The following is an 18,641-nucleotide window of genomic DNA, read 5'->3' as shown; positions in this document are numbered from 1 at the left end:
TTCATGTTGAGTTTAAACTCCACTAATCTGCCACTTAGATACAGCAGAGGTTTAATATTATGAGCAAATTGAACAATTAGAAGGATAAAAGAAAAGCAGAGAGAGAGGGATGTGAAGGGCCAGAAACACAGACTGTTTAGTCTGTGTTATGACATTTTAAAACACCCATTAAATTGGTGTCTTATAAAGTTAATAATGAGTAGCTCAGCTGCAGATGATGATAATGATGCTGAAAGTAAGGAGATGGAGAGGGATACGATTGATGATTGAATGAAAAGAGCACAGATGCTGCACAGTCAGAGTATCTGATGTTAACATGGCCAGCACATACTGAGTCACACTGTGGAGGATCTCAAAGCCAGAGGGGGGTTTATGATGTGTGAGGACATGTTTTTTTTTGCAGCTAGATTAGATACCTAAAAAGTTTTAATATCAAAACTTCACGAACCTGATGAAATAAAATACCAGAAATATTGGACTACTGTAAAGGTAAATGTCCAAATCATTCCTGCTTCTTTAGATAAGTCTTGTCTGTTCTATCACATGCTCAATGCAATGGCAGTTCAGTGCTTTTTCTTTACTCTGCAAGCCTGGTAGGACAGGTGTCTGATCACAAACATATTATCTCAGATTAAATATGATTCTACAGGTTTTTCAAAGTGGGGATCTATGACATCAAAGGGTATCAAACACCGCCTCCGCAGAAGAAGACCAACGCCTACTTCAGCACTGCCTGTTTAGCCCCGCCCACCGATTCGCGCATTACATGAAACTCATTATAATAAGCAAAACTGTTATCCAGTCATAGCAGTGGGTGTTTACTTCAAGTCTTCAATGTGGCACGTCCATAAAAACCGAGCGTTTCAGGAGCTAGGCTCAAAACCAGGACAGAAAAAAGCCAATTACTTTTTCATTTTGAATTTTGATGTTTTTAAATGTAAAAACCAAGCGAACGTCATAAGCTGACCTCAGACAACAATTTTTTTTTTTTTTAAGCCAGTTCATGACTCATTTCAGGTAAGAAAAACTACCTACAGAAATTGAATAAAGTAATCAAATGTAAAATAACAGTGCATGGTTTTTCTTTTATAAATCCTTATTAAAGCTACTGAAGTTATTACTCAGTCAAGAGCAGTGAGTGATTTCCTCTTTTTCTTTTGTTGTTTGAATTAACATTATGGACTCAGGAGCAGGTTTATTAGGCTAAACTGTCACTTTAAGAACTAATGGAAGGATCCAAATAGACACAATCGATTTTCTCCTAACTGTCTACCTTTTACTTTCGACTGTGTTTAAATAAATACTAGAGCTGCACAATTCTGGATGAATTGAAAATCAAGATTTCTTTTGTTTGAAATGGAGATCGTGATTCTCCCACAATTCTGAAGAAAAAGGCAAGACAGCTAAACAAAATAACATGCAAAGTCAAACTAGATTTTCTGACAAAATGGTCATTGCTTTAGTCTATTTAAAAGACAAATTTGACGAAATAAAAAAAATATTTTCATAGAGTCAGTGTCTCATTCATAAAGAATAGGAAAGAATAGTTATAGGATGAATCAGTGTTTTGTAATGAACACATGAGATGGAAAAAGTGCTTTATTTGCAAACTTTTTATGCTATACTTTTAATTTTGCGCAAAGGTTAATTGCCCAACTTTAGGTAACATACCTACTGCTAACTAATTTCTGCATTTTAGGACTCCTTCCACCAAAGCTAAATATAATACATAATAATATATTATATAGATAAAACTCACTTGTTGTTGAGCAGAATGCACACCGCCTCCATTACAGTCATGACGAGGTCTGGTGGTTTGGTGAAGACACGGATCTCTGATATGTCAGCTTTATCCAGGGAATTCAGGGCCTTGTTGGCACTGTCGAGTGCAGGCAGAGCCTCATCCAGATCACGCTGTGCATCTTCCGCGATGGCCTGAGTCTCTTCTGCCTTTACCTTAGCTAAAGCTTCATCCTCTTTCACAACCCTACGCACCTACAGGCAAAGAGGTCAATAAAAGCAAATGTTAAACTGTTAGAAGATCCTTTTTTTAGAGTACATATCATGAAAAATAAAAAAAGTTTAATAATTTGTTTTGGGATTTTCAAAGTGGACAACATTTCAAGAGGAAAAAAATGTAATTAATATACCAGAATGGTTGTATTATTATTAATACAAACACCTGGTCAGCGCTCTCTTGGTCCACAGCAAGCTTCTCCATCAGAGCATTGACATCGATCGATTTCTGTTCAAGCACGGGCTCCAGTGCAGAGAGGTCTTGCTTCATCTTATCCACTACCTCATTTGTCTCCAGCAATTTAGTAAGACCATTTTTCACGCGATCTCGTGCCTATGCAAACAAATACAAGTTACATTCCAAACATTTCTTTCTTTGTCTAGCTCAGATGAGGCCTTTACTCTAATACATAATTCAACATTTAAAAAGATAACCTTTTGTCTTGAAATTTATTTAAAAAGAGTGTTCACAATTTGAAGTAATGATGTAACATCAAAGATTTATGCATCTTGCATAGCTTCGCGTCCTCACCACCTGCAGCTGTTGTCTCTTTTCTCCCAGCATGCTCAGGTATAGGTTAATGAGCTCTAAATAGGAGGTGGGCGTGGTGTAGTAGTGTCTACGCAGTTCAGAGTAAAAACGTTCTGCCATGTCAGTCACGCTAACATGGATCTCTACACACATCTCTGAAAAACACTGCTTCATCTCCTCACTGCCAAAATCCACGTTCTGGAAGAAGGTCTGGGACACAGAAAGCAGAGCCTCACGAGGCCACTGAAAAATAAACATGGAAAGAAAGAATACATTTGTGGCAGTCAGTTAAATTTTCTAACATATCACAGAGTGAATTGCATATACCAGTTGCTGGTTTTTTTTCGTTTTTGGATGCAATATTCCTTTAAATGTTCATTTCCTTATCATGATTTTTTTTTATGTATGGTAATATAGCTTCCACAAACCAGTGCAATCTGCATGATATTTTTGTCCGCATTTTTGATATTTTTACTTGAAGACATTATAATAAACTATTCTTCATTTCATTCAGCAAGAACCATAGCTGTCACCTTGAAATATGTGGGGCGAGTGTGAGCGTGTGTTTATACACAAGTAAACAAACACACGGCGATGGAAACAAATAAGCAAATAAAAGCAGGGTGAACAGCCGTATGGGCTTGCTGCTTAACGCTAATGAGCAGCTGCAGTTGGCCAGCGCTGAGTCATTCATCACAACCACAAACACAACACTACAACAGACAACACAACAAATAAAATCGACACTAGATGCAAGCGCACTACACACACACTTTATAGTAATTAGCAGAACACCTCGTGCTATGCAACAGCCCCACAGAGGTCAGTCAACATGCGTCTCATTAGATAATAGAATGAAACAAATGAATGGAGGCAAAAAGATATTGAATGATGGGACCAGACCATCTGTATAGTATGTGTGTGAAGCCCCCTACCTTTTTTAGAATCAGATTTCCATCACCGTCTCTGATTATGCCCTTTTACAAAGTCTTGATTTTGTTTTTGGGGTCTACCAGAATAGGTTTTCATGCTTGAATGTTGAAATTTTTCACATATTTTACATTGTTGCAGCACCTCTTTTCCCCAGTCTGTCACTGTCAGTAATGCTGTCACTATAAAGCCCCTCATTCTGAAAAGCTCAACGTCTGCTGGGCCAGTGTGTTGTGATTGGTTAACCCGTTTCCCATAATCACAAGTTTCAACACACTACTAACGCAACTCAACCAGGCCTCGCCCCTTTTTTGCTTATTCCTTGGGCAGGAATGATTTAAATAAGGAATATGTTTTTGTTACGTTTACATTCACAGTAGAAAACTCAAGACTAAGGCATTTCAGGGAGTTCAGAAACAGTGCTTAATGATATAAAGAATAACTTAGGAGTGGACTTTGTGCATTATAACTAATATAAATAAAAAAAGTCATTTTTCACAGCAAGAAGTTCAAAATGTAAAAAAGCAGAATAGGTCAAAATTAAATCGAAACTTATTCTATTAAAATATTATATGTGATTGTGGTGTATTTTTTATAAACATTTATAAATAAGTTTATGCATTTTACATGTCCATATAGCCAATCATAAAAAAAAAATATTTTAGAGATTGCTACAAAACATGTATTGGTTTTTCGATTCAACCTCCTAGATCAGTCGTAGTTTTATAAACCCATTAATTTTAAAATATGACAATTTATTTGCGCTTGTGAATTTTGATTCCCCTATCATTTCCCCCTTTTTTTTTTTTTTTTAAACACCACTTAGGTTATTTGTGCATTTATTCATATATTCATGCATAAACTATAAGATATGGAGTTTAACAACATATGACTGTTCAGCTGTCAAAACGTCTTTCGGAAAAAAATCTTTCACTTTCAGTAGACAAAAACTCAAAGAACCAGTTTGAAAAGTTGTGATTTGTGAAAATGATGTGATCTAGGACCTTTATACAGTGCATCCCATTGTAAGTCTCAGCCTCGTTTTTTTATCCGCGTTAAATTCAATATGCCGTCTAATCTGACTAAGGTCTATTAATTTAGCTTCAAATAGCACAATCTTTGGCTGTTTCATTTATTCATTTTCCATCTCCCCCTCTCTCTCTCTCTCAGGGCCTGAACCAAAACCAGCAAAAACTGAGTGAAAACTGAACTGAAGTGTAGGGATTGAGGACGAAACACATAAGTAGTCTTTTTAAAGCATAAAAGTATATAAAAGAATGACAGCTGCTCCTTATCATCATAGTATGATGCATAGTCTGGCATAAGTGACTCTTTAATATGTGTAGGGACTAGGGACTTGGGGTAGCAATTTCCCTTATCAATGTTCCATGCTGGACAGATTGGCCCTGGAGAATAGATGCGCTCATAATCCTGATGTACACCAAGACTAGTCAGAGCATTTGAAGGCATATTTGTAGAATTTCTTGCAACACAGAATTTTAGTTAATAAATTATTCTGTTTGGTCTCATTCTAAAACTGGTCATATATTTCTGACACTGACACAGTGTCATTCTAAAACTAACAGTGTCAGAGCCATATTAATTACTTTTATAATGGATGAATGCACTTAATGGGCTTCAAATTTTCTCAAGCCATTCACTCCCATTGTAAAACTTGGCAGAGACAGGATATTTTATTTATATAACTCCAATTGTATTCGTTTGAAAGAAGAATGTCATATACACCTAGGATGGCTTCTGGCTGAGTAAATCATGAGCTAATTTTCATTTTTGGGTGAACTATCCCTTTAAACAGTGCAAACAAGCCCAAATATTATGGTGCGTTCAAGTTATCTAGTCAAGATCGCACATGAATGCCACCATAATGTCGTAAATACGAGTGGGAAGCTCGGGATTTTCTTTAAGCCCCGATCTTTACGAGTTGGGGGCGTGTCAGTAGCGGACTACCACAATACTTAAAGGTATTTTGCAGTGATGTTGTCAGGCTTTTCTATTCACAGCAAAGTACAGTTAATTGCCTGCACAGATTATGATAGCATCATAATATAAAAATATAATAACAATAAAGTTTGCGGTGGCTTCATAAATTAATTAAAAACATAAAAAGCAAAACACACCTGATGCACATTTCTTTGTTCTTCATTTTCTAGAACTAAAGTTTAAGAACCTGCTGTATTTTTGTGTAATTAATGAAGAGTAAGTACACCGCCATTTTACTCCGACGAAAGTGACTTGAACGCACCTGCCGTCGTAAACACGTCTTCCCACTATGTGAATACGAACTTCACAGGAGGACTTGAACGCATTTCATATTTGCATGACGTTTTTGCGACCCATTTAAAAATCTGCTTACCACCAGCTTTTTGTATTTAGCACTGATTTTTGTAAGGCACTATCTGTGATAAGCCATTATGTGATGTGCCTGTGCATATTTAAATTAAGTCATCATTATTCTTTTTAGTACACCCATGTTTCCTCTCTATGAAACATAAGGAAACGTGTGCAAACTTAATTTGAATATGCACAGTGAAGTACTATTCCTGCACATACAGCAGCTGGTTAAGTGTGGTTGCGGGTGGAATCTGAATAGAACACAGGGTTTTCACAGGCGCAGCGGTTTAGTGGTGAAGTTGTTTAATTAATTCACTGCTCAGTAATTTTGGTTTGAAGAAGCAGAAGTAAGATTCTGTCTGAAAGGATAAGGGAGTGATAAAAGGAAGAAGGCAGATTCTCACCTGTACAAACCAGTCGATGGTGCAGCAGTTAACTAGCGAGGGGAACATCCGGCAACGTGAGCGGAAGGAGTCGCCCACAGGGCTCATGCACAGCACTATGTGCAGCTTCTCACGAACACGAGAGATAAAGAATTGGAAGACCTTGAGACACAAAGACATAAACAGAGATTAGACAACTGACCTCTAAACAGAACAGTATAGCAGATTGGATGGTTATTGGTTGTATCACGTACCTCATCCCTGTTTCCTTCAGAAATGCCAGCCTCTTTGGCTTTGGGGCTAATGGCAGCCAGCACCTGTTTTAGTTCATCCTTCTCAAAGAGGTTTGGTACTTCACCAGAGTTCAGCATGTTATTAATGTCCTCCAGGAACTCTTCCACCACAATCTGAAGCAGATGAGAAAAACAAATCGCATGGTCAAACATCATTCGACCAACAAAGATTTAAACATTCTGGTGCATCACTATCAAGAACTGATGCCATTTGGCATCATTGATTTCAAATCTGGCATGTCTTGAAACACTGAGTTTATATGCTAATTTTATCAGAGTGGTTCCTCACTCAAACAAACTTATCACACTTAGGTCTACAAACACACACTCTCGTAGGTATTTCAGTTCAATTTAAACATTTAAACTGAAAGGTCACACACAATCTAAGGACAAGTTTGAAAAAAAATGTTTCGACAGTGAATGACTTTCCATTAAGTTCACTCCCTTAAGTATATCAAAACACTCAAATAAATTACATTTAAAATGGCCTATACAACCAAACATGCTTATTCCCATTAGTAATTACCAGTACAGATAGGCACGCACATTTCACAACATATATCTCATGTCTATAGCACAAGTCTGTGTCTGTCTCATTAGGAACTGCTCATGAAATAATTTAGGGGGTCATTACTGCTGCCGAGCCTGAATGCTGAATCACAAAGCAGCAGCATTCTCTGCTTTCATGAGGCAAGACAGTACTTTACAGTACTGGCAGAGGGCCCGGAGTCATAACAGAGATGACCAACTGTCTATTTCACAGCTCGGAGAAAACCTCTCTGCATCCAGATTCATATCAGGATATTAATAAATCATAACTTTTGAATTGGATACAGGAGGCTGTTGGAGAGGTGCAGTTTTGGGTTAGACTGGGCCAAGCATTCCGATTTCTAGACCCTTATTTTAATTCACATCAATCAATAAAAATAAAAAAACTCATATAAAAAGAAATTTGTAAACTGCCATTGAAATGACATTAAAGACATTAGGACAATAGCTGTTGCCTCTGCTGAAAGGACAGAATGGAGCAGAAATGTCTTAAATGCAGACGCTTTTGTGGGACACAAATTCAAAATGAGTCAACATTTATATATCATCTTTTCCTATATTCTATGTACAGTAAGTGTTTGGGACTGACAATATGTATGCACAATATTGGTAAAATATCAGTTTTAGGCTGATTTTACATACATTTTCAAAGTAAATTGGACACATATCGGCCAATATTGGATATTTATTGTGATTGTACATGACCATTTCCCCTGTTTTTATATTCAGAATGCCTTTGCACAGTTTGCAGTCATTCAAGTTAATATTTAAAAACACTACCGGTAATCATTTAAAAGTTAAATGTAACCTTTAGCAAATCTCAAAATAAATATGCATACAGTACATTATTATATTGTGATGCATAAGTTTACTTGTAGCATTTATAATGGCTGATTTTAGTTTTTAGTGTTTTAGTTGGTATCTGTACAAACTCGTATAGAATTCTAATTGACCATTTATAAACAGATCTCTCTTTGATTGTACCTGCGTGTCTGTAAAGAGGAAGACCATGTCCTGGCCTTCCACACCTGCCATTCTGTAAAGTTTACGCAGATCTTCGTGGAAGCTCTCGTAATTATAACCACGGCACAGCTCAATCTGAAAGCAGCGGTAACCACACATGTGAGCAGCCAGACGTGTTAGAGATTGCTTTCCTGTGCCCCCCACACCAACCAACAGGGCATTGCCACGTTCTTGCCGAATCATGCGGGCGATTCTGTTGACAGGGGAAGAGATTTATGGTAAGAAAAGAAGGTAAACTGGGTGGTTGATCAAAAACATTCTATTAGTAAACTGATCACGATGCCCAGGCTGAATGGCGGGGTCATCTGAACACCTTTTTTGATCACCATATGAAAAGGCAAGCTGCTTGCTTACCGAGACACGTGTTCAATGGCATCTTGGAAGAAGACAAGCTTGGTTTCCTTGGCAAAGGTTGTGTTGTAGTCATCCAGGTAGTCCTGCAGCACCTGGCGAATCTTTTTCATGTCTGTTAGATCCTCATAGACACGGTCAGCCTTGTCTGCTCCAACCTGCACAATATACATTAAATTTTTTTTTACTTTTTTTTAAATACTATCTAAACATTATTAACTCAAAAAAGGACCCTAATCAAAAAGATGACTATTGCTCTAACTAGCTAAGTACTGCAGTTTAAAAAAGTAAAATGTTAACACACTTAAAGCATTACACTGACAGATGCAAAACGGTCAGAACAATCCCCAAAGTACTTTTACCTTGATAAAATCTCCAAAAATGATGGGCTGATTCACAAAGTACATTGGCTCTATGTTTATGCTGAAATGTTTACCTGTTGGACAAAAGGAGCAGTTCAGGGTACTAAAGTTTAATGTAGGTAAAGGGTGACACATTGGGGGCAAAACAAGAATAAATAGAACATTCCTTAAAACTGCAGTGAACCAAAGACAGTCTCAAAAACGCGGTTTGAAATCGCTGGTGTCATTGACGTCACAAACTACCTTGTAAACAAAGGTGAGTGGAGTTAGGGCTAATTTGCATATTCATAGAACCACGTATACTAAATGAGGCAAGGGTCTAGAGTTACATTCAAGCTATTTTAAGGCATTAATAACTTTTTTTAAGTTTAAATATATCATTTTGGTGATCAAATGTGAGTTTTAAGGGATACAATTTACTACAGGGGGATTTTGAGGCTGCAATTATGAGTTGAACTAATAAGTATGAGTTACAATTAGCGTTTTACGATATAAGCATATGCAATAAAACTGCTTTTATACATTATGACGCAGCTATTAAAATTAAAATAATAAATAAACCTGTTTTTCGACTTTGTGGCCAACTTTTCCCTCTACCCACCTACTGTAAGACATTTCAACGTATATTGTATTGCAATATTCCATTAAGAATATATACTTTCAAAGTTGTCTGGACTAAACTGGATTAAGAGATTAACAGTGAAAATGAGACTTACTGGCCATCTCAGAGATCATGGTATTGAAATAGCTCTTGTCCTCGTTGTTGATGAGTCGATCGTGGAAGACACGTTGACACTCGTGACAGAACAAACGGAAGATCTGGGTTTGATCTCTCACTGTAGTTGGTTCACACTGCAACATACCTATACAGAAACACACATGCACAGGCAGAGAATTTATATGATTTTCTTTAACATTCATACAGATTCTTCATTATATCTTTCATTTTATAAGAATGACTTATGGTAAAGAATCAATTCTGTGTCTACAGATCAATGAACAGTAATAGATTAACTTGTCTGTGACCTTTCGTTAATAAAAACACACATAAAAACATAATGGTGGTTGTGCTGATTGGTTTTAGTTTACATTGTCAGTATTTATACTAGCCTACAATTCAGTTATTTTTAGCAGCCCCCAAGTCTCCTGTCAAATTACGAAAGAGCATTTTTATTGGTCATTTGGAAGCTCAAAAACAAAAGAAGCTTTTTACAAGCCCTTGGTGTATTTAAGCACTAGAGTTGCCAAATACTCTGGACAAAAAGGCTATGAGTTATGGATGCATTGTGATTTTAAAGGTTTTAAATAATTTGTGTGCAATTTATAAATGGCAGTCTTAGACATTTGCAAAGAATTTACCCTGAAGATGTGTGTTTGCACACTTGTCTGTGTCTCTTACCTTGCACACATTTAGAGAGGTCTCTAAGGTTAAAAACGTAGTGAGATTTTGCTGGTGTAGGTAGCAGGTCTACACTCATACGATGGTAGATCTCAACAGCAGCATCCACAATGTTGTCAGCTGCCTGCTTCACTGCTATGGGAAATTCAGTGAGGAAACCCCCTAAAATTGCCTACAAACATGCACATATAAGAACAGAAGTCAATGTGCGCAGCAATCGTAGCGTTTAAGATAGTGATATTTCTAAGCGTTAAGTTTGTCTGAAGACCTTTACCACTACGGACAGCTCGAGCATTGACCAGTTAATGCGCTTAGACTGTCAGTTCAAAACCATGGACAACTCCAGCTCTCAGGCTGTGGCTTCAGAACCCTGGACAGCTCCTAATGAGCTACTGTCAACTTTCTATATAGGAAACTACTAGAGATATGGAAAACTGCATATTTTAAAACTCATCTAGTCGGTGGGTTGTCTTAATGAGGAAGCCCAATTATGCAGGTTACGGCTCATGCCTACAAAACTTCAGACGCTTAAGGATTCTAAAAAGAATGTTCACATAATAGGAATTCAAAAACAGCTCGATTGACATGCAACATCATGGGAAAAAAACTTGACATGTGTTTTTAAAAACAAAAGCCTCAGAAATGTCTTGTATTTGTTGTTGAAAGGTTTTAGTATTTTATTAGTATTATTCGGTGTTGAACACAATACATTTCTCTCAACTCATCCATCATCATCTTGAAGAAAAATTAAAAATGTGTTTGTCGCAATGCATTCTGGTACTGACTTATCTGAGAAGGATATGAAATTATGCCTTTTGGCCAACACATGGTATTGGTATCTTAGAATACTAATAATGTTGCCTACATTTTCAAACAGCTGTAAATACAAGTGAAGTATTCTTTCAGCTTTACTATGCTGTCTAGGTAGGCAGCTCACCAGGTTTGGGAACACAGAAAAGGCAATGATCTTGAGCCAACTTAAGCCAAGACAACAGACTGGCACAGCATGCAACAGCTTTAAAGTAAACATGAAACAGTGCTGGCTACCCATTGACTGTCATGCATACTGTATATGTGACATATTTCTGAATGAAACAGGTTATTCAATGAGAGAGAAAAAAGAGAGCAGGACTTGATTCTATCCAGAGGGACAAGACTGGATGTTAGATACAGAATGGAGACAGGTGGTTGGAAGGAAATCATAATGTCAACTAAAAGGGAAAGTTATTTCAGATGCAAAGCAAGTTATTGATTTTTAATACGTTTATTTGAAATAATGTGCACCCGTGACTCAAGCACAATAAGACCAAGAACATAAAAAAAGTAAATAGGTCAATTTTGATTTCATGTTGACTTTTAAAAGAAAAATGTTCATTCAAAATGAGTGCTACCATATGTCTGACCTTAAAAATCTGTTTGAGGCTGTGCTCAGAGGGCGTTGGGAGGCACAGCATGCTAAAGTGGCGGATGAAACGAGGAGTCACAAGGTTTCGACCTCCTCCAGGAGGTGCACAGGCTGCGGCTATAGTCATATCCTTTAGGGAGGAGAAGGAGAGAGAAGATGGTGAATAAGTGCATATGAAAAAATATCCAAGGGACATCATTTAACTTTTTTGACACTTTCACTAATCTCATCAAACCTTTGCTAGAAGAAATTAAAGTAATATTGATTACAACCCAAATTAAAAGAGCCTTTTTGACAGCTAGAAACTTAATGACCAACTTCTCTTCAAATGACAGAAAAAATCATTCAGGAAATGTTGCTGTGTCAAAGTCAAAGCAGTGTCATATTTAGCAACCAAAGAGCTACACTAACCCAAATCAGTTTCTCCAAGGGCAAAGCTAAATTGAGTACCACAAATCATCCTTTTAAACCTCAGTGGGTTCTTTCCTCTTGTCATATTTCTGTCTTTTATTTTATCGTAACTCATATTTGAGATTGATGAGTACTGAGGTCGACTGCGATTTCTCAGATCACCATATTTCTCTGTAACCTTGCCAAATCGCATAATTGTCCTTGTTTATATTATGCACTTTTATCTTTGTTTGTACAAGTGTATTAGTGTGTGTGTTCAACAAGCAGAGGGTTTACTTGATGCTGGTGTGAGAAAAATACATAATTAAGCATCATTCCCGAGGTGAGACAACAATAAAATGAGAGCAGCTGCTTCAAACATCAAGCATTAGTGCCGATCATTATATGATAAACATTACAACATACATTATTTTCACAGCAGTTGCCCATGCTTAAGGATGGGAATCTTCAGAAAGGTAACAATTTTGGTTCTAGTTAACAATTATAATGTGTATTTAATAAAACTCCAATATCCACATCAATGAATTAGACAGATTTAAGTCTCATTAAATACACATAACAGATACTTAAATACACATAATAGTTTATTTTGACATGACAAAAACTTAGTCAAGATCCATTCTGATCAATTCAAGGGGTCCAAGTGAATCATGAGACTGTGATGAATTTGAGAGCAAGATTCGTTAAAAAAAAAGTGGCTAATGAGAGTTCATAAATTAGACTACAGTGGCTGTGCTGTATGTTTGTTTTGTGGTAATACTGTGGGAGCTTTTTAGTGTTATGTCCAGTGTTCTCATGAAGAATTCTGACCTTCAAGAATCAAACAGAAAAGAACTTCATTCAAACTACACTGTTTATTTTTATTTATTTTTCCTTTTATCAAAACCGGTTATGAAAAAGAAAGAATTTTCAATTCCCATGCCAGGCCAGTAAAGTCAAACAAGGACAAATCTGTTCATATTTCTCAAGGAAACATGACACATGATTCTATTTTCTATGTGTAAGTGTCTGGGTTGCTTACGTGTATCTCCTTCCAGAAGAACTTTTCTCTGTCGTAGAAGCCATGAAAGTCCTGGAACTGTCTGAGCAGCTCTATAGGGGGCTGAGAGCCATAACTGTCCAACTTTGGCATGTTCAGATCATCCACAAACACCACAATCTTTTTATTAGCAGGAGCACCTGAGATACATAAACACAGAGTATTTTCAGTATGGCAGTTTACACACCCGCCATAATTGTATCTAAATTCCCCTTACCAAGTATATTCTTTCTCTTCTTCTCCAGTTTTGACTCAATGATCTCTTGGGTTCTGGCTGATGAAGTTTGGGCTGAGAAGTTGATGTAGATGGGTACATAACCTGCCTTTTCCTGGACACTGTTCAACAATGCCCGTGCCACAACAGACTAAAACACACAATAAGCCTAGTAAGCAGTTTCTAGTGACGAAACATAAAACTTTACTGCTTCACACACTCTTACATCACATTAAACATATGCCCGTCTTACCTTTCCCACTCCAGTGATGCCAGTAAAGAGGACAGAGTGATTAACAGACAGCAGTTTTTCCATTAGGTATCCATACCTCACAGTGTCTGTGGTGGGTACCAGCATCTCAAAGAAGGGCAACTCACTGTTATAACTAAAGGGAGGAATGATCCTCTCCCATGGCTCCAAACATTTAGTAGCGAAGTTCATATATACGCTCCATAAATCACCTCCACTGGGCAACTGTTATAGAGAGAGAGAGAAGAGAGAGAGAGAGAGAGAGAGAGAGAGAGAGAGAGAGAGAGAGAGAGAGAGAGAGAGAGAGAGAGAGATCACTGAATTATGTATTCCATTTAGGATGCTCTTTTTTATTAAATGAAAGTAAATGGGTACAGGTCAAGTTCCTAAAACGACAATATAAAACACAATAAAAGTAGTCCATATGGGTTGTGCACTGTATTTCAGGTTTTCTCAATAGTTGTGTGTGAGAAACAGTTTTGAGGAAGCAACAACAAATTTTGGTCAATTACACTCTTTCACTTTCAGTGCTTCACATTGCCACCTAGCCGCCTGGAGTGCATACTACATCGAATTTCACACACTTTTGCGTCACCATATGCACGCAGATTTTCGCTTTTCTAAACGCAGAATAAAAAGTGATAACGCAACAGTCACATTCTTTAGTCACATTTCCTCATTACATGCAGGGTTGACGTAAGGGTCGAGAAAGGGTTGTGTCTGGGCATACCACTGTATGTTGTGATTATAGTGTGTGTGTGTGCGTGTGTGTGTGTGTGTGTGTTTGTGTGTGCGTGCTAGTGAGGGGCATTAAATACATGCTATATGCTCTTGAATAATGTTTGATGTCTTATGTTTGATATGCCACATATTCTTGAATAATGTTTATATTTTAACCTGTGCTGTATGTATTTGTGCTGTATGTATTTGTTATTTATTTGTACACAGGGACTGCAGATGTAAATTAGCCTAAGGCTAACTCTGGTGTAATGCATCAAATGTTTACATTTATGTTTTTAATTGCACATGGTCCCTTTTAAATAAAATATCAATCAATCAAAAACGCCACTTTTGCGTTTTCTCTTCAGACCGTTTCCGTGTAAACATAGCCTAAAAACGCTTTGGTGCACACGGCCTAAGGGCAGGTTCTAGCACCCTTGTTCATCTCAAATTAACCACTTCCTTTTCTTCTGCTCGCCCCTCCTCCACTCCCCTCCTCCCTGGATCATTCTGTCATGCTCTGTGGAATACTAATAATGACACTGCATTCCGACCTTCTGAAATAAACACACCTTCCCTTAATTCTTAAACAAATATCTGGGGCATATTGTTTTTCTTCAATCTATTTCCCATTAAATATTCCTGAGGTCACATTTATGAATGTGACCTCCACTCATTAACATTAATTTATGAATGTGACAGACACACGAGACAAGACACAGCTGTCTATATAAAAATAATTGAACCAGTCAGGTGCTATATATAATTTACAATGACCTCTCAGTCAGGTCAATCAATGTGCTCTTTTCAGGGACAAAGCCCAGAGGAGGTTTGCAGCGTCTTCAATGTTCCACATCAGTTGTTTAAAAGGAATAGCTGCTGTATGGCCATTGATACATTCAGATGGGACTAGAGGAAAAAAAACGATTACCTTTTGAATTATGTAAAATTATGAAAACATTATGGCTGCAGATCTGTAAAGAACTAAACATGTTCATCCAAATCTTGTAGTACATAATGGTCTCTTCCTGAACAAAATGCTATTAGAAAGCTAATATGTCATAAATTAAGGCAATAAAATAGAAATTCCCAGATATGCTGCTCACTGATACATTTTCATAAATGTAAGCATACTTCACAGGTTAATCAAAATGATCTGAGATTATTTCAGAGTATATGAAATGCTCTGTATATGCATTACAGTGCATTTTACATTTATTCCTTTACCTTTGTATCACTGTTGTCCTCAAACTGCTGCCTGACGAAGGTGTCGAATGTGTCCCAGTGGCTGTCAATCAAATTACCGCCCACTGCCCACAGGTAGCAGAACACAAACGTCTGACATAACATATTGCTCAACTGGCTGGACTCCTACAAATACATACACAAAAAGCACATAAAGCAAACAGTTGGATATCACACACTGCAATTTCTACTGAAATTGATATGAGACACTACTGAATGTCGATATGAGAGTGTGCAGCAGTTTTGGGGTCTAAATGTTCTGAGCTGTGCCAGTAGTCCAGGGTTTTAATTCGTGCTATTTAACTGACAACTCAATTTCCCACTCCTCTCTGAATCCTTATATTTCCACATTTTTCTCAAAAGCGAGAAACCAAACATTCAGAGTGAAGTGTAAATGTGAATTTATTTGAATGCCTAATGGAATAGAAAATATCAGTTACAAATAAATCAGAATTTCTCTTCAGGTTTATTAATTTAGCATTACTAGTGGGTAAAAAAAGATAAGACAACTTCATGCAAGTAAATATTTTCCAAATAAGTTTTTTTTTTTTTTTGTTGCTATGGCTTCAGTACAATAACAGTATAAAAGACATGTAATTTAGCAAATAACATGTCTTTATATTATAACACTTTTTTTGCTCACATAGTATAAATGGGTCTTTGTACATAGCCTTTATATTTTAGCTAGGGCTCTCTGACATAATTTAAAGTACAATGGATCATAGCTTTTTTTTAAATTGAGGTCGATAAGATTATAATTTTTCTTTATATTTAGAAGATTAGAAAGTCTCTTATGCTCACCAAGAGTGAATTTATTTGATCAAACATACAGTAAAAACAGTCAAACTGTGAAACATTATAACAATTTAAAGTAACTGTTTTCTATTTTAATATTTTTAAATGTTATTTATTCCTATGATGGCAAAGCTGAATTTCCAGCAGCCATTACTCCAGGCTTCAGTGTCACCTGTTCCTTCAGAAATCATGCAAATGCACTGGTTTGGTGCTCAGGAAATATTTCTTATTATTATCAATGTTAAAATAGTTGTGCTATTTTTTTTAATACTTTTTTTCAGGATTATTTGATGAATAAAATGTTCAAAAGAACAGCATTTATTTAAAATAAAATCTTTTGTAACATTCTAACATATTTTACAATGAATTATTAAATTTTTGCTTTATAAGTAAAAATTAATTATATTTTATTATCAATTTAATGCATCTTAGCTAAATAAAATTATTAATTTCTTTCTTTAAAAAACAAACAAACCTTGAACTACCTTGAACAATAGTGTAGATGGGTAGTGTACACTCTAAAAAATGCTGGGTTGTTTTAACCCAACTTTGGGTCAAATATGGACAAACTCAGCCGTTGGGTTACATTTTATAATTATATTTTTAACCCAACATTTGGGTTTGACCATATTTGACCCAAAATTGGGTTAAAATAACCCAGCATTTTTTAGAGTGTAGATCTACTAGGTTTTCTTTTTTGCCTCTAACCACATAGTCAATTAGACGTCCTGTAGAAGCTTTCTAAAATATGTTAGAATACTGTGTCTGATAGATTTTGGTTGTAGCTATGATGATAAATACCATTTTGAGGTTAGGGGCTCCATTGCTGAACAGTAACGCTTCCAATAGGCAGCAGAGGGTTGTGACTTTACTAATGTCCACCTGTCCAATGGCCTGCACACAGTGCTTTGAAACAAACTGCAGGCCCTTCTCCACATATTTTTGAAACAGCTCCATCAGATATCCACGTACAGGCTCTGTAATCTAAAAAAAAAAAGAAAGAAAGAAAAACACACATTTCCCAGATGGTAATGGGACTACAGTTCTAAAAACAAACTAAAAGACATTCTAAGTCCAACCTCTTTAAGGTTTGCCAATAAACTATTAATTAAGACTCTTTCTAATGTGTCACTGACTGTAAAACAATGTGAACACTGTTTATTGAGTCCTCAGATAGTTTTAATGGCTTCACCTTCTCGGCTAAACCTGTGAGCCACGTTTGGACATATGGCATCCACTTAAGCTCCTCTGGGTCAATGTACACCATCCCACAACGGCTTACTGTGGCAGGAGACGCCACTGCCAGGTCTTGAACCTGATTGAGAAAAGCGTGGCATGTAAGCGTGCGTGACTAGCCTCTAGTTAAAAGTGGGAAATGCATGTGGAATTTAACAAACGGGGAGCATGTGCACATTTGCGCATCTCACCTCAAACAACATGTGTATGGAAGGCGTGAGCTTAATCCTTTCACTGTTGGCCAAGCAGAGCATCTTATTATCATCCAGGACTGTGTTCATATTCTCAATCCACAGTGCATCCACCGGGCCATCACTGATCACCCATTTGTGGTCATCACTGAAGTCCTGAACTGCTGCCCGCACACAAAGTGCCATCAGACCATCCCGCCATTCCAGCGTCAGCGGGTTCACCTCCCCGTAAAGCTCGCCCATGCTCACTGATTTTGGGTTGAGCACATTGGTCTTAACAGGGCGGTAGAAGGGATTTTGGTGGCCAGCTTGATGCAGGGTATCCAAGGTGTCTGCCAGCACACGATAGACAGTAGTCTTGCCACTCCCGGCAGGCCCCACGAGCATTACCCCATGGCGGACCAGCATGGTCTCGAACAGCTGGATGACCTTGCTTATGATGCATGGGAGGGGCTGAAGGGAGCGTTGGCACAGAGATGAGTGAATGGTAGACTGCAGGACACCGTAGTCATGCTCCGGGATGGCGACGCCAGGGAAGAGGTCTGACAGGATGCCACTAAAGGAAAAAAGAGTGGGTATTCACACACAAATATAGTGGCCCCGAGAAGTCCTTGGACTTTAAAGTCACACTTCATTTCACTTCATTTTTTTTACTTTATATCTAAAGAAATGAATGGTACTTCTGACAAATATGCCTTAAATAATATAATAATGAGATATAATAATTAAATAATGTATCTCACTCACATAAGATAGAAAAAGCTATTTTATTCTACGTAATGGTGGCTCCCCCTCATGGTGGGTGTCATGGTCAATAACTATCTCTCTCTCACACACAAACACACACATACTGTGTGTATGTAGGTTTTGTGTTTTAGGATTTGTATACTGTATAAACTTTACATAAAACAATCTGCATTTTACATTTTAAAAAAAAATGTGTAT

At 37.2% G+C, this 18,641-nt stretch overlaps 1 protein-coding gene across 1 annotated transcript in view; it reads right to left on the bottom strand.

Moving 5' to 3' along the window:
• dnah6 (dynein, axonemal, heavy chain 6) overlaps positions 1 to 18,641 on the bottom strand; it is an 83,020-nt gene that overhangs the window by 42,821 nt on the left and 21,558 nt on the right. The window contains exons 36-53 of the mRNA XM_079616837.1: positions 17,697 to 18,252; positions 17,462 to 17,584; positions 17,071 to 17,253; positions 15,457 to 15,600; positions 13,513 to 13,734; positions 13,263 to 13,410; positions 13,028 to 13,185; positions 11,594 to 11,725; positions 10,191 to 10,362; positions 9,508 to 9,654; positions 8,792 to 8,865; positions 8,433 to 8,587; positions 8,040 to 8,271; positions 6,468 to 6,620; positions 6,235 to 6,375; positions 2,549 to 2,791; positions 2,183 to 2,350; positions 1,760 to 1,995 (exon numbers count right to left, since the gene is read on the bottom strand). Of these exons, the coding sequence (XP_079472963.1) occupies positions 1,760 to 1,995; positions 2,183 to 2,350; positions 2,549 to 2,791; positions 6,235 to 6,375; positions 6,468 to 6,620; positions 8,040 to 8,271; positions 8,433 to 8,587; positions 8,792 to 8,865; positions 9,508 to 9,654; positions 10,191 to 10,362; positions 11,594 to 11,725; positions 13,028 to 13,185; positions 13,263 to 13,410; positions 13,513 to 13,734; positions 15,457 to 15,600; positions 17,071 to 17,253; positions 17,462 to 17,584; positions 17,697 to 18,252 (3,387 nt within the window). The remainder of the gene's footprint in view (positions 1 to 1,759; positions 1,996 to 2,182; positions 2,351 to 2,548; positions 2,792 to 6,234; positions 6,376 to 6,467; positions 6,621 to 8,039; positions 8,272 to 8,432; positions 8,588 to 8,791; positions 8,866 to 9,507; positions 9,655 to 10,190; positions 10,363 to 11,593; positions 11,726 to 13,027; positions 13,186 to 13,262; positions 13,411 to 13,512; positions 13,735 to 15,456; positions 15,601 to 17,070; positions 17,254 to 17,461; positions 17,585 to 17,696; positions 18,253 to 18,641) is intronic.

The sequence above is a fragment of the Phoxinus phoxinus genome (assembly GCF_949152265.1).
Source record: "Phoxinus phoxinus genome assembly, chromosome: 6".
NCBI classification, from domain to species: Eukaryota; Metazoa; Chordata; class Actinopteri; order Cypriniformes; family Leuciscidae; genus Phoxinus; species Phoxinus phoxinus.
Note: the sequence above shows the minus strand (reverse complement) of the source record. Positions and strands in the feature narration are given on the sequence as shown.